General features: G+C 38.2%; 1 protein-coding gene across 7 annotated transcripts in view; it reads right to left on the bottom strand.

Annotated features, from left to right (window-relative positions):
* The window catches only part of COL19A1 (collagen type XIX alpha 1 chain), a 205,459-nt gene that overhangs the window by 118,857 nt on the left and 70,047 nt on the right, over nt 1–16,555 (bottom strand). For all 7 annotated transcript variants that reach the window (XM_075747427.1, XM_075747424.1, XM_075747428.1 and 4 more), the window contains one exon: nt 13,372–13,416. In XM_075747427.1, the coding sequence (XP_075603542.1) occupies nt 13,372–13,416 (45 nt within the window). The remainder of the gene's footprint in view (nt 1–13,371; nt 13,417–16,555) is intronic.

Raw genomic sequence — 16,555 nt, 5'->3', positions numbered from 1 at the left:
AGTCAAGAGCCATTAGCAATTGCGGCATCTTAGGCTTGTTCCTGGAATACATCTTTCAGTTTAGCTTCATCCAAAAGGAATACTGTTCTACTTCATCCCAAAAAGTCATCTATGTAGAACTGAAGCACCTTCTGGTCATTAAAACATGCCTATTCTTCTGGAATACCTTGGTTGCTGAACGACAGCTAGGCAGCAGTCTGGAGAAACAGAATCTGATGGGATATAACCCCATAAACAGAGGCTTTTTATGGTCAAAACAGTTCCTTGATTTATCTTACTAGGCATCACACACACAGTTGCAATAGCAGCGCACAGGGACTCTGGGGATAGGAAGAAGCAGCTAGAAAGGAGGAGATGGGGAAAGACGACTGTTTTTATCATTGACTGTATTACCTTAACAAACATCAGCTACTGCTAAGGGGAGACTTAAATGCTGCTTTGGAGACTTAAATACACTTAAACACATATGTTGCTGACTTTTCAGTATTAACATCCACATCTCTCTTTGCAGGTTGTGGAAAGCTTCCCCTGCTCACATGCATACAACGAGTTTTATTTTTGGTATAGTCATGAACAAAGGTTCTGTCGTGTGTTCTACAGTGACCAATGTGAGTAGCCATTCTGTTGTTTCTTCTGTCATCATACTCTGTTAATGAATTCTGGTCCTTATCCTAATTGCAAACAACTCTCCCTCAAAATTGCAGGAGCCCATTTAGGGAGCCCATTGACTTGAACACATGTATTACATCTGCCAATTTACTTCTTTGCATTCACGCCTATTAGAAATATCACATAAAAGAATTTTAAAAGAGGTCTTACAATATGAGGCTAAACTAAAAACTACAAGGCTGCATAAGCATATATGCAATTTATCCTAAATGATGTTTTCTAAGATTGCAGCATCAATACTGTTTTATTAGACGATCCTATTGCCTCTTCTCTTTAGGTATCTGCCAGTATTCCTTTTTCATACTGAATAATCCTCTGCAACAGTGCATACAATATAATCTCACTGATAGTAGCAGCTGCAGTGTACTGATGGCCTCCTTGCTGTGGAGGAGCCCCGCCAGCGCAGTCTTATGGTGTATCTTTGCTCAGCAACTCCCAAAAACTGCCTCCTGTTTGAAAGAAAGGAGACTCACATGTCAGGAGCTCTGTTCAGTTTGCTATGCTAAAGTAATACACTGCACCTGCCAGCAAGGATTCAATTATGCTTACTCTCTATTGCTGTAATGCCTTCTTCCTCCAGAGCCTCCTTTTCTGGCTTAAAGTTCTTGGTAAAGAAAGCTTTCTTTTAATAACCACACTGCAGTAAATCAAAATAATTAAGTCAGAAGTTATTTAATTTAGAAATCCATTACATGGTATGTTACTAATTTTTTCATGATTTTATTATATTTCCTAGAAATATAAGGGATGACTTATTGTAGTAGGCACATAAGTATGTACGTAAAGATACAAGCGTATTAGTGTAAATGTGCACTTTCAGCTGGAAATCAAGGAAATGCACTCACTCAATGCTAAACCTATCACCCGATCTGGGATTGAGACAAAATATCCCACCTAGGTTACACTGTGAGAAAATACTGAGAATTACAACCATATGAAACTACTTTAATTTTTAAAAATTTTACAGTTTCCTAGCTAACTGTAGGACCAGATCAATGACACTACCTGAGGCTATCCTGAACCCATGAGATCTGTAAGGAGTTGAAGTACACATGTTATGGTACACTTCTCACAGCACTTCCAGTTAAAGACAACTTTCCTCAAAGATATTATGCAAAAGTATTGGTGAAATGTAAACAGCTTTTGGAAAAGTAAAATAGGGAAAGAGAATAGAAAAAATATGTGTATGGGTCGGTGTCTGCACAACAGGAAAGGTAAGTTATGAGCCAGAAAAAAAGGGAAGAGAGAAAGCACAGATAATCAAGAACAAGTAACAAAAATAGCAAGCAGACCAAAAAAAGAAATCCAGAAACAGTGATAAGAAAGTAAGTTTGAACAAAAATGACTGGATGTTGAACTTCAGTCAGATCTACTTCTCTGAGACTATCTTGTGGGAACACTCATATGATGGGCTATTTCCAGGCCTCTCTCTAATCCAATTGAGGTCACATTTAGTTTGCAAATTAATTCTATTCTGGCATTTCTTATCTTTTGACTCAGCAATCATCTTTTTTAAATTCAGTCTGCTCAGATTAATAAATGGTAAACAACAAAAATAATCTGTCATAATGAATTATAAGGCCTTTCACTGAAGATCATTTGTGGAGTCAGAAGGGAGAATACTTTAATTCATAGCAATAAGCTTTATCACTTGAGCTAAAAGACTAGGTAGCTGCAGCAGAGGATGACCCCTTTCTTCTGGTGAACCAAAAGCACAGGCTGAGTGTGGGACACCTTCCACTCATTGCAGAATACAAACAATTCACTAACCAAGCTGACAAAAAGCAAGGAAACCAGAAATTCTGTATTTTACTTTTGACTCCAAAAAAGAGTAAGATTTGCTACTTACAGACAACATCCAGACCACATACCTTATGGAAGGCAGTGCAGTCAAATGGAAGAGCTGGGACACACTAGATCTTGGCTTTATTCCCACATTAGTACTCTCAGTCTCCTCCATCGCTCTCAGAAATACACATAAATTCACTATCCATTCTTCTTGTGCTCCCCAAGTAGCCCACTCCAGGTCCATGCCCACCTCTACCCTCTCTCCTGTACACAGGCGCCCTGACCCAAGCCCCAGCATTCACCCCTCTGCTGCTACACAACCCTCAGAGTTGTTAAATGGAAACTACATGCCTACATAGAGAGAGGATGATGCTGTGCTCTCTGCCACTGCCCATGGATATTTCTTTGCTCCTCCAGAATGTCTTCTTAGATGCTAAACATGCAGCACTCCTTATAGATAAAAATTGCTACATTAATTTTAAATTAATTACCATTTATCAAAATTACAGCTCAAAAGGTTTACAGTCTTAGCTGTCTCCAAACTAGTACATCTTTTCTAGGCATCCATACCTGTAATGGTACCCAGTCATCCAGCTCTGGATATGTCTTCAAAGAAATCTCCAAGGTGGCACAGAAGCAGTCCTTACTGGAAGCAGTACATCCAAATGACCTGCCACTCTGCTCATGCTATTAAGCCTTACATCTCAACAGAGTGCCCACTAATGAAGCTGCAACACTTCTGATACCCCAGATAGCAGAACAGACCTGGCTGTTTCTTCTGAGCTGCTTTCTCGCCCAGAGCTCCACATCTGGGCCTACCATGCAAGAGGCCTCCTACGCTGTGGGAGCAATTGGAATTTGGAGAGCTTTGTGGACTGAAGTAAACTGTATTCAGTATGTGCAAATGGTCATTTTCAGAGCTTAAGATCGCACCAAATCTTGGTGGAGAGAAGGCAGACTAAAAAGATACCTTTAAAATGCCAAAAAAAAAGCACCTGTCAAATACGTTTTTTCTAATCCAAGGCAGAAAGAGCCTGAGAGTTCACATCAGCATTTAGGTATTGGCTAAGTCACTTCTCTCCTCCACTAATCTTGTTCTCAGCAAGACATGAATTATTTACACTCAAACCTCATAAATAAAACTGTTCTGAGTTTTCATGACTAAATCTGGCGATGATACCAAATTATACAGGATCGAACGGATGAGGATGAACTGTGACAAACTCAATATGGGCATGATGAGATGAAGTGACATAGCAAAAGAAGGACAAATGAAGTTCAGTGTAGGTATATTTGAAAAGATGAAGGTGGTAAAACCCTTATGTCCCATATGCAGCCATAACGTCTGTGAACACAATCACAGCTTCCTAAATGCAATGACTGGTAATGGTCAGTTCAAAAGGACCAGGAGTGAGATCTCGAGGCCACACTCAAAGCTAAAGAGAGGGTAAAGAAGGAAGTTCCTTGTGAGGAGATATTAGGAAGGCACAGAGAATGAAACAAAGAATTTCACTGTTATATTACACACATCAAAGTTCTTACCATCTTTAAACACTGCAACAGAACTAAAAAACATCCAGAGGCAGCTAGTAAGGATGAGCAAATACAGAACAGTTTTCATAGTAGGAGATACTAAGTAAGCTGGTATTCTTCAATTTGGAAAAGACAGCTCAGGAATACATGATAGATTCTTATTGATTCTTGATTGATACTGAAAAGGAGAACAGGAATCTTCCAAGAGAAGAAGTAGGGGACACCAAATGAAATTAAGAGGAAGCAGGTTCCAAATAAACACAAGGAAGTGGTTCTTCAAACACAAAGATAAATGGCATAATTCCTCACCACAGGATATTGCAGATGCTCAAAGTTTACATGAATTCAAGGGAAAACTGCACTCACTAATGGGAGAGAAGTCCATTGAAGGCTACTAAATGCACTGAAAACACATCTGGCTGAGATCGCAGTCTCAAATAATTGGAGGCTGGACGAGTACATGGGGAGAAGTACTGCACATGCTTACTTTGTCCTTATGCTTTTCCCTGGGCACCACTTCTGGCTATCATTAGCAGCAGGATGCTGAGCCTGATGAACCTTTAATCTGACCAAATGGGTATGTGTAAGTAAATTAAACAGTGATACAGCTTGGGACATGGAACCTGGTCATCTATATCATTAAATTGATAGACCCCAGCTGTGAAGGTCTCTTGCAGACATTTCAATGCATCTAATTAGCATTTCCTCATGTAATTCCCAGGCACAGTTCAAAAGTTAGCACAGGCTAGGGACTATTCCCAACAGGCAGTTTTGATTAAGCCTGTTTCAAAGGGCAAGAGAGTTAAACAATATGAAGATGGCCAGATCAAGCCAAATACCACTGAATTATAGGATAAACCCCGTTAATGTTGAGCTTACTAGGATAAAAGACAATGTGACTGCTTTTATTACAGGTAGAGACTTCCTGTAGAATTAACAATATGCTTTTCCTTTTCCCCTAGAATATCTGTGTACAGGTGTGTCTCTGTGATTGTATATGATCTGCTTGGTAACAAAAAAAAGTAATCTGTCAAATAAAAACACTCACACGCCTATTTATTGAGATGGCTGTCTTGTAAACAACATTTAACCTTATATGACTTCATGAAAAAATTTCTAAAATGGTACTCATAATGTCAGAGCAGAACAATCGTACAAGCAAAGCAAAGCAAAGCAAAACATTGTCCCCTAGCCCAAAGCTTAAAAGGTGCAAACAGATGACTAAATAGTTAAAAGATGAGAAGGAGAAAACTAATACTTCCCTATATAGCATTAGGAGACAAGTATGAAAAAACTCAGTTCACATTTACATCCAGCTTGTAAAGCACCCAATCTTGACTGCATGAAATCGGATTTAAAGGACTTCAGAAAAATCTTCCCCTGCCCCAGTAAAATATCTGTACTGATGGTTAGCAAAGGTAAGGAGCCACATTTTCAGCACAATGGCGCTGACTCCACCACCATCCAAACAAAGTAGGGAATTGGACCCTTAGTCTATAATGAAAATGTACATTCTTCTATTACTTCAGAATACATTCAGACTAACAGGTCCGCATATGCAGTGACCACAGTTACATCAAGATTTGCAGCTACTGAATTTACTCTTCTAATCTTTTGTTCAGACTGAAGCATTTCTAGCAGAATGTACAGCTGACAAATACAAGTGCTGTACTAATACACAGGAGGGTTACTAACTGCTTCTCTTAATTGTCATTTTTTAGTATTTTTAATTATAGACCTTTGAGGTTCATGACTGTCTTCTATCCATGAGTAATAGCTTCTATTTTTCAAGTAGATTGGACGCTTCCCCAGTACTTGAGCTGTCATGTGTACCATTTCATCACTGAAATTTATGGTACAGACATCAAAATATTAGAAAGACTAAATAATTACTAACTTCAACTAACATCGTAGAAAGGAAAAGTGATTCCTTCTTCATTTACTTATGCTTATTTAAGAAAAGCATATTGAAGACTGTGAAATAAAAGACTACACCTGGGGACACACTGGAAGTTTATAGCCTTGTGTGTTCTGAATGGATCTAAGAAAGACAGAGGAGTATTTTATTAGGTGTGATAGGATGAAGTAGAAAATGTTGAACCTCCAGGAAATCTTCTTGACATTAAGATCTATTACGAATTTTCTTCTAAAGGAAATAGAGGAAGCCCTATTTCCTGGGATAATTCAAATTGTACTTCACAAACCAGTAAATATATACAAAGAACATCCTGCATTTAGAAGAAAATGAAGCAGATGACAATTTTTTCTACATTTAGGCTGGACAAGCCCCAGACTCCTCCTCTCTTCTCACATGTACACAAAAGCAAAAGCACAATCAAAACATACAAAAAGATAAAAGGATGAAATTTTGGAAATAATGAATGACTATCATTATGGTTTTACTCTCGAAGTTTCCCTCAGTCAAATACATGTAACTCTTTTATTTATATCATTTTACTGAGAAATAACAATCAAAGAATTACAGTAAAATAATTTTATGAAAGAACAAGTGTTTACAAGTGCATATCACAGCACATATACTGCTACACAGCTCAGCTCCAATGACATCCAGTTTTAAAATCCTCTATTTCAAGTGTTAGATGGGAGGGGAATATGCTTTATAAAGTAAAGCAAGCAGTCAAGGAAAACTGCAACTGAAGAGTTCCTCTCCAGAGCACAGCCATCCTCCTACTCTATCACTCACAACTTCTGAGTCTTCTGACATATCAACTAGTACTGTGATTTAGTCTATATAATGTCATACCTTACTTGCCTCTCTGACTTAAAACAGAACCAGGGATTTTATAGCAGTATTTTGAAGCAGCTAAGCAAGGCAAGGAACTTAAGTTTCCCAGCTCTGTGAAATCATTGTTATCTATTAGTGACAATCCAGTCATGTTGCTCAGCTATAATTAATATGTAAATGTGTTGGCTTTTCTATCACCACTATTCCAAATAAAATATAGATTTATTCCACACATGCTGCCAAATTATAATGAAATTTATACAGTGTTCAGGTTCCATGTCTCCCACAAAACTGAATTCTCAGTGTTCTAGTTCAATTACAGAAAAAACCATATCTGTGAAGGATACTACAGCAAATACACATTCTAACCAAGAAGGTAGATGAGATGACAGAAATCTGGGGGATCTGGGTAAAGAGCATTAGCTAGAGTGACCAAAAGAAGCAAGAGCCAGGAGATAAAAAAGAATGAATTACAGATTTAGAATCATAGATTCATAGAATCGTTTTGGTTGGAAAAGACCTTTAAGATCATCAAGTCCAACTGTCAACCTAACAAAGGAAAAAGGCATGTTAGAGGTTATTTGTCTGATTAACAGGCTTTGGGCCAGTTAAAACTCCCAAGTGATGCACATACGTCAAGTATCAAAATAAATAATAATGAATAAGATTTCAACCTCTACAGGTTTCAAGATCTCAGACCTACCTTAGAGTCCATTTCTTGGTTAAGCCAATAACAGCTGCCAAGATCAAAACATTGTATGTGCCCACTCATCTGAACTGAAGCATTTAAACATCTTGCCTCAGCAAATTAAGAAGCTACAAATTACAGTATAGCAGATGACTGCTGGACAGGCAAGGGTTACCTGAGAGACAGACAAAACATTAATAAGTAGGTATTGAGATTTCTGAATTCTTTTTTTTTTTTAAATTGCTAGAGACAACATGTAACTATATAACTTATCTCCTTCATTTAAGCATCTCAAATCAACTGGTGCTTCAGCTAAGACTCCGCCCTTTGGTTTTGTTTGGTGGATTTTGGTTTTCTCCATTCAGAGTAAACTGACAGTCATTAAATGATGCATCAAATGTTGTGACATAGCTTTAAGCATATGTTTTAAGAAAACCTGGTGCTTCTAACTTTGTTCTTAGAATGGAGGCCCATTTTGTGGACCCTTTTGCTACCAGGGTTTTCCCTGGCTTTAAAATTTGTTATTTTGGGGGTTCTGTGCTTTCTGTTCCAACTTGGAGGCTTGTGACATGCTCAAAGCAGGAACACATGTAACTTCGCTGCACTGCAATTTCTATGTGGCTCAAGTTCCTATTGGTGCATTATACAGCAATTCTCTGCATGTAATCCTCTATCAACCTATTCCATATTTTATTCCTTTTTACCATTCTATATTTTTAGTATTTCCTAGATGTATAAAAACTGGGATTGGAGATCTCTGACTGTAAAAACTCTGTCTCAGAAATTCTGTGTACAAGCTCATCAGAAAGGCAGGTTTTATTTTAGGTGTCACTGATTTCAGTGCCTGGTTCTCCCTCATACTCCAAATTGTCAAAGACTGACACTGATTTTATTTTTCAGAAAGTAATTTCTTTACGTTGAGACACTGGAAGAAAGTAGTCAAAAAAAAAAAAAAGGAAAGAAGAAAACAGTAATACATAGAAGACGGTAAAATTAAACAAGAGGATTCACCTTGTAAATAAAACTGTATTTAGAAGATGCAGGGACAGAACACCAACTATAGGAATTGCCACGGCTCAGGTGAATGGAGCTGCAATCAGACAATCCAACAGCTGCATGGCAATTTTCATACTAATGAATTTTAAGATTCTTCTTTTTTTTGGTACTTAACAAATTTTGACAACACCTTTAGATTTCATTTATGTTGAACAATTTTTTTAAAACTATTTCTATTGGAAAATAAACTGTTTCATAGGGTTTCAGAAATTTTAAGCTAAAAACATCCATAGAATAAATACAGACCCATCATCCAAGAAATCATGTACAACACTACCCAAACAAGTGTTCCACAACAGCTTCTATGAGGAAGACGGCATCAGCTGACAGGTGATGGGATATTTAAGCAAGGGCACTGGTCACCACCAGATGTGATGCTCCAAAACAAGAGTGTGTGAATGTATAGATACATCTCTAAAAATCTGCCTATAACATATTCTGGTGAACAATATTAGTCCATACTGTAAATTAAATGTACATTTACATCCTACTCTTGCCAATATTTGAAAAACAAAACAAAAACCCCAAACCATTATCACTTTTTATTGTTCTCCTTTTTTTTTACATGGATTTATAGCATGAACATGTGCTGAATCAGAAAAATATCACATTTATGTTCACCATTCATAAAATCATAGGAGACCTCAGGAGGTCTCTAGTCCAACCTCCTGGTCAAAGCATGGTTCAGCTATGGGGTCAGGCCAGGTTGCCCAGGGCTGGCCTTGAAAACTTCAAGGAAAAGAGGCTACACAACCACTTTGGGCAACCTTTTCTAGAACTTTACTGTCCTATCACAGAGAAGTATTAACTGGGCATTAAAACCAAACAAGGATATACGTTGAAAAAAAACCTGTCTTGCTGTTATCTGTGCTTATCCTATTAGAAATCAGTGTAAGTAAGTGATGCCTTGCACAATTTTGATGCTATTAACAGAAAATGGTAAAATCATTTAAGATATACTGATCTCTTGCATTTCCATGAAGCAAGCCTTTCTTTAGTTTATTCCCTTTTCTGTAACCAGGATAAAAAGTGCAGACCACTGGAAGAGGAAATTACTTCCACAATAAACAACAGTGTTAAAATTAAAACCCCTTTCCTAATGGCTACACGGCATCTTCCTTGCTGCACTTTCAGGCCTTTGCTTTGCATACGCTAGCGACACAGCAAATATACCATTCCCTTCATCTTTGCAGCAATGTTATGTATTTGAAGACTGTTTACATATTTCTTTTCAGCTGAGTCTGCACTAAGTAATCTTCATTCATGCAATCGTTCCTCAAAGGTTATGTGTTCCTGAGCACCAGTCGTCCTCAGTGCTCTCCTTGCAAAATCCTCTAAGTTGAAGCCTTACCAATACCAAATAGCACAGGACTATTTAATTAGTGTTGCAGTCAATATTCCACTTTAAAACATCTTAGTAAGAGTCTTTCATTTTTAACTGCCTGGCGTCATTTACCTGTGTTCAGCTTCTGATGCAAATAATCCTCAGATATTAATTTCTGAGTAGATACTATTTGATGTGGTTTTTTGCAGCTCAGATTTATTCTCCCCCACAGGTAGTCCTTGAACTTGCTCCTTCTGCATTGGATCCTATTTTTTTCAGGCTACATCTCTGACTCGCCAAGAACATTCTGGATTTATTATCAGTCCCTCCTGACTTCCTATCATCATAAAGTGTAATACTCATACTTTCTATCCCATACTGTAAAATTACAATTCTGAACAGTATTACAACAAGGATGGATCCACATGATATAGTCTGCCTTCCTGGCAGCAAACCCATTAAAACTGCTCTCAGCATATACTTTTCCAGTCGTGCTACAGAAGGGTAGACCAATGTTTTGGTTGTAGCTATAAGACTATCATATAAGACAATGTCATTAAGTAGCACAAAGAAAATAGAATAGAAAGGAGAATTAAAACAAATTTACAGTTAGAGTGTATTTATTTCCTGTGGAGGGAAAACTTGCAGCATAACACCTGCACACAGAGCCTGTAGCTTCCCTTACCACTACTGACTTCTGTAAGTAAGTAAGTAAGTCGACCAAGACTAAAAAAAAAGGAGCAAGGCAGAACAAGACTTCTGGATTCTTCAAGGAGAACCAAGTGTGGCAAAGAAACTTTTAAACAGCCTAAAAGATTCTCCCTCAATAGTTTAAATTATGGATGCCTCCCGTATCTTTAAATTACATATGATCGCTCACTTTTGCCTCAGTTGCCTATGTCTCCCTGATGTCCCCAGACCTGCAACTCTGCCAAAGCAGAATGTAGTACAGTAAAAGCCAAAGTCAACTAGTTTGATTCGGTAGAAGGCTGAGTTGGCTTCAAGTATTGAATCCTATGGAATGGTATGGTCATCAAAACAAAATTACAGGATTGTTCATTTTAATGTATTTCCGCAGAGAGTTTGGAAGGGCAAATATCTCATGTTTAGGCAGCTGTGTCCCACTCCAGGTGATGTGCAAAACAGAGTGGGCACACGCTATCTTGTTCCTTAATATGCAAGATGGGGCAGAGTTTTTTGTATTAGGAAAAAACAAATTTTAAGTTCCAGGCTTTGTAATCATGTCTGTTATACACAAATTAGTATAACTATTTTATTTTGTGATGCTACGTTAAAATGCAAAGGTGTTGACTCATTTTTAATACTGGAGTTCAGTAACTGGAAACTCACCATTGTTGTTCTCCAATAATTATTTGAGTTAAGGCTGAACTGAGTAACTGTCAAAGTCCAGGCTGAGACCTATTTCCCATAATCTTAAAACACACTCTTTCCTCACAAACCACCATGTGTAGCTTCTGGTGAGACTGTCCCAAATTATTTTTGAGTGATCACTGGTAAATAAAAATCCTTCCACCCATACATTTCCTTTTCTTTGAAGGACAGCTGAATTCATTGTTAATAGTTGCACTGGAAATACTTTTAAATAGGATCTTTTAATTAACTTCTGAAGTTACAAGACAAAAAGAAAAAAGAAAAAAATGGCCCAAATGTGCTGACTCAGCTTCCACGTAAGAAAAATGTGACTACCAGTGGTTGGGTCATTTTATCTCTGCCTTAAAATAAGGGAACTCAAGCAAAGAGAGTGGCAGCAACAGCTGGAACCACGTGCCTGTGTCCAAACACAATTTATTCATACAACTTCAGGAAAGCACAGCACAGCTGCTGAGCAATTATGAAAAAAAAAAAGAGGAAAGAAAAAAGAAAAAAATCCACAAGCCCTTCAGAACTGATGAATAATGATGCCACCAAGGAAATAAGATCTGTTGGTGGAGTTAGAAACACTCAAGCTTAACAAGTGCTTTTTTTTAGAGGATGAATCTTCACATTATAAATGTTAGTTGCTATGGATGCTGGTTTTTATTTCCGATACTTCTTCCTTCCTGGTTACTGGAATACTTCCTCCTAAAAAACCTCCACAATTTTAAACTTGCTTAAATTCTGTTAATCCATAACATGCTTTCTTTAGAATATGAACAGTGGAAATCTGGCTGACACTTCTGAAGAGGTATGGTGGGTGAGTGAATATACTCATGTCCAAAGCAGCCTAACTCACAAATATATTGCTCTTCTTTAAATTCAGAAGCTGCCACCTACTCTCCATTTTCTTCAGTCTGAATATTGCCAGAATAGCAGCATCTGTCGTTCTTCATCTTTATGATACAAAAATTCAGCAGAAATGCTTTTCTGTACCTTTTTCAGACACTGAGCTGAAGCATAGAGAAACTATCTATGATCAAAAAGACTCTTAATTCAGGTTGCCTAATCCAAACTCGTCAAAACTGGTGAATAAGCAGTAACCAGGCAGTAACATGGTTAGGAGATGAAGTTTCAACCACAGACTATCACCATTGTTACTTTAATTCCTGTTGGATAAGCTAAGAACAGGCTCTTCCTTCCACTTGTCCTTCAACATGGACTTGCCTTTGATGACCTCTGAGGACATACTTGTCTGAAGCCACACAAGAAGATGAGGTTGCATAATCTAGAGCGACTCATTTTGATGCACAAGCTTTTGAACTATTTCTGGCCACTGCAGAGCATATATAATTAGGATAAACTGCTCCAAGCTCCATTTCTGATACCCACTGGTGAAGAACAAGGAAAGGCTTCTCCTGGAATTTACACTCAGTAACGTTTTATAGCTGTCAGGAGACTAAGAATGTCCTTAGAGCAACATGCCAGTCTATCAGGCAAAGGGACTGAACTTCCAGCCTGAGGAAGAGGTAAATGCACCTGCATTCAGCTTGGCCACTGGAACTCAAGTCAATTCACTCCAAGTCTGATGCGCGCAGGAGACAAAACTCATGCTAACTACTGTGTAGGGACACGGGAGTACATACATGAAAATTAGCTTTTTAAAATTAGCGGTCAGTTACATTGTAAGCAAATGTTAACTTTTGCTATTGCACTAAATTTACGTTCTTAGGAAAAAAGTATGTAAAATATTTAGGAATTACAATCAACACAGTAAGGTTCTATAAAAGTGCATTTGTAATGTATAAAAGCAATAATTAAGTACTGTAAATAGCTACACATCATCTCATCATACATTTCATATTGTATAAATAACCATTTACTAGTTACCATAGAAATGAGAGAGCAGTAAATGCTACTGCAGTACAGTGGTTATGGTTCTGTTAGACTTCATTATTAAATCTTTTCTTAAAAAAACCCCAATGTTTCTTAAAGAAGCACCAATGACACTGATTAACATCCATAAAAACCTCCTTGTTCTTAAGCATTTCAGGAATCATTTACATAGTTAAAAAAAATAATAATTTTATTCATGAAAGAGTTAAGGAAGACCTTCAGAACAAAGCTGTGTTTGGTTGACCATATATCAAATTGTTAAACCAAAACAATAACAACATGGACAGAATAATTTACCTTTTCACCTTCTTCACCTTTACTACCCACAAAGCCACGTTCACCCTGGAACATAAAGCAATAAAATAAATATCTCAAACAAACATTCCTCAAATAATTGCATTCTTTAAAATAGTTTTATTGCATTGACTTTTTATTATGGGATTAAAACAGAAGAAATAATTTGGATACTGATTGTCTCTCACTCAAAAAGGTGTGAAACGTCTACAAAAAATGGCATGTCTTTCCACAGTTTTGTCAATTAACAGTAGTCAATCATTCTTCCATTCAGCCTAAGGGATCTTCTTGCCTTTAAAAATTCTGAACTATTCACTGACGCTAAACCTGCTCATTGTAGTCCTACTATTCTCCTTCAGTACCACTTTTAATACATTTATTCCTATTAATACCTTAATTTTATTTTTTAAATATGACTAGTCAGCTGTGAAGGCCTCTAAAACCCAGAACAATTGAGAAAAATACACAGATACAATTTACTGAAAGAAAACTCATTCCTTTCACTTTGAAAACCACATCCAATTACCCAAGTATTAAAAAAACCAAAACCAACAAACTGAAGGGGTGAGTTTTGAAATATTAATTCAAGCTCAGCTTATTTCAGCAGATTGAATTCTTTATTTGATGATCTTTCAATAGAAAGACCTGTTATAATGCCCTTCCAGTTCCAATTTGGTAACTTTTATCTCAGAAAAAGATCTTAATGTACAATCTTACTTTGTTAATGTCTTTGTGAAATAGTCTGCAGTCTGTCTGTATTATAAGAATAACACCTGCTTTAGATCTTTATTAATGTATACTTGTAGGTTTTGTGAGACATACAGCAGACATACAGCCAAAATTATATACTTATAGCACAAAAACTACCTAATAAAAAACCCCCAAACATTCTCTTTCTCCCTCAAATCATCTAGCAGGAGGTGGTTTGCACGTCTTTGCCACTCTCTAGAATTCAGTCCCACCGCCTCAGTACAACGTGGATGATTTTTACAGGTCTGAAGATGAAAAGACTGGAAAATTTCCAAAGTAAAGCATATGGTGTTTTCTAAATTACTTTCAAAAAAATAGAACAAGCATCTAAATCATCTAAACATTCTTTCACCTTTCAGAGAGTGTCATTCCCTTATATAGAAGTCTAAGGTTTAAGTGAGGTTAACTAGAACAGCAGGCTACAACTTGCAAAATTTCTAGCAGCATTTTGTCAAATCTTTCAACTGATACAGCATCATGTACTACACATCTGGGAATTAAATTCGAAGCTGTGGAGATGTGCAGGTGTATAGATCATCAAATAGCTCTGGACTTTTCATCAACCACCTAGAGTGGCTGCTTTTTGTTTGTTTCTTTCGGCTGGGGTGGCTCATGCAATCAACAGCTTAGGGGTAAATTTTAAAAGCATGCCCAAGACCAAGCACAAAAAATGGTATATCTAGTGAAATAACCTTCCACATGTCCTCACCTAAAAATGAATGGTTAATTACTGAAAAAATTTCTGAATGTATGCAACTTTGGTTCTGCTCATCTAGTTTCCCTTTCTCATGAAACATTGGACCAGCTGATCTTTTGAGGGTCCCTTCCAACCTGGGTTGTTTTATCATTCTATAATTCCCATTCTTCTCCAAATGATGGACATACAACACAGCTAATGCTTATTCACTTTTGACAAATTCCTAGAAGTGTTTTCTTCATTTAGCTTTCCAATTTGAGACTGTATATCCTGTCTTCACTCAATTCCCAATTCACTATATAAAAATTACTCTTATAGTCAAAATTTCTCTGGTTGTAGCTTGTGCCCATTGCCTCTTGTCCTTTCACTGTACACCTCTGACAACAGTCTGGCTCTGACTTCTCTGCACCCTCCCAGTACTTACAGACAGCAATGAGTCTGCACACCACCCTCTACCTTCCCTCTTTCCAAATCATCTCATCTTAAGGCTGAACAAGCCCAGCTTCCCTCATACATTATGGCCTCCAAGCTGGCCATGTTGGTGGGCCTCCACTGGGCTTGGCCCAATGAGCTGCTCTTTATCCTCCCCTGGGGAGCTCCAAACTAGACACAGAACCCAGATGCAGTCTCACAAGGGCCAATCACTCCTCCTGATCTGCTGGCCATGTTCTTGCTAAGATAGCCCAAGACGCAGCTGGCCTTCGCCACCACAAGGGCACCTAGCAGGACCCCCAACGCCTTTTCTGTAGAGCTGCTTTCTAGCAATTTGGCACCTAGCCTGTACTGTTGCATGAGGCTATTCCTTTTCAGAGGCAGAACATCATGTTTGCCTTTGCTTAACTTAATGAGTTCTGCATTAGCTCATTTCTCCAGCATGCTGAGGTCCCACTGAATATCATTCTTGCCCAATGTTCCTGTATGCTGACTACTTCCACACATTTGATAACATCCATGAACTTGCTGAGAATCCCATCATTCAGGTTATTAATAAAGACACTAAATAATACTGGCCTCAGTATTATCCCATAGGTGATGACACTAGTTACCAGGTAGCAGTTGAACTGCATAGCAGTTATTCCACCTTTGAGCCCAACAATCCAACCAATCTTCCACCCACCTTACTGTCCATTTGTCCAGTCCATATCTCATGGATTTGGCTAAAACAATATGACTGGAGACTGTGCCAAAAGCTTGGCTGAAAATGATGTATACAATATGCACTTGCAGCCCAGAAAGCCAACCATATCCTGGGCTGCATCAAAACCAGTGTGACCAGCTGGTCAAGAAAGGTGATGCTGTCCTTCTACTCCACTCTCGTGAGACTTCAACCTGGAGTATTGTGTCCAGCTCTGGGGTCCCCAGTACAAGAAAGACATTGAGCTGTTGGAGTGGCTCCAGAGGAGGGCCACGAAGCTGATCAGAGGGCTGGAGCACCTCTCCTATGAGGACAGGCAGAGAGAGTTGGGATTGTTTAGCCTGGAGGAGAGAAGGCTCCTGGGAGACCTCATTGCAGCCTTCTAGTACCTGAAGGAGGCCTACAAGAAAGCTGGAGAGGGACTATTTATATAAGGGCATGTAGTGACAGGACAAGGGGTAATGGCTTTAAGCTGAAGGAGGGTAGATTTAGATTAGATATTAGGAAGAAATTCTTAACTGTAAGGGCGGTGAGGCACTGGAACAGGTTGCCCAGAGAAGCTGTGGATGCCCCCTCCCTGGAAGTGTTCAAGGCCAGGTTGGATG

Source organism: Balearica regulorum, chromosome 3 (assembly GCF_011004875.1).
Source record: "Balearica regulorum gibbericeps isolate bBalReg1 chromosome 3, bBalReg1.pri, whole genome shotgun sequence".
NCBI lineage: Eukaryota > Metazoa > Chordata > Aves > Gruiformes > Gruidae > Balearica > Balearica regulorum.
The sequence above is the reverse complement of the archived record's forward strand: the minus strand, read 5'-3'. Positions and strand labels throughout refer to the sequence as shown.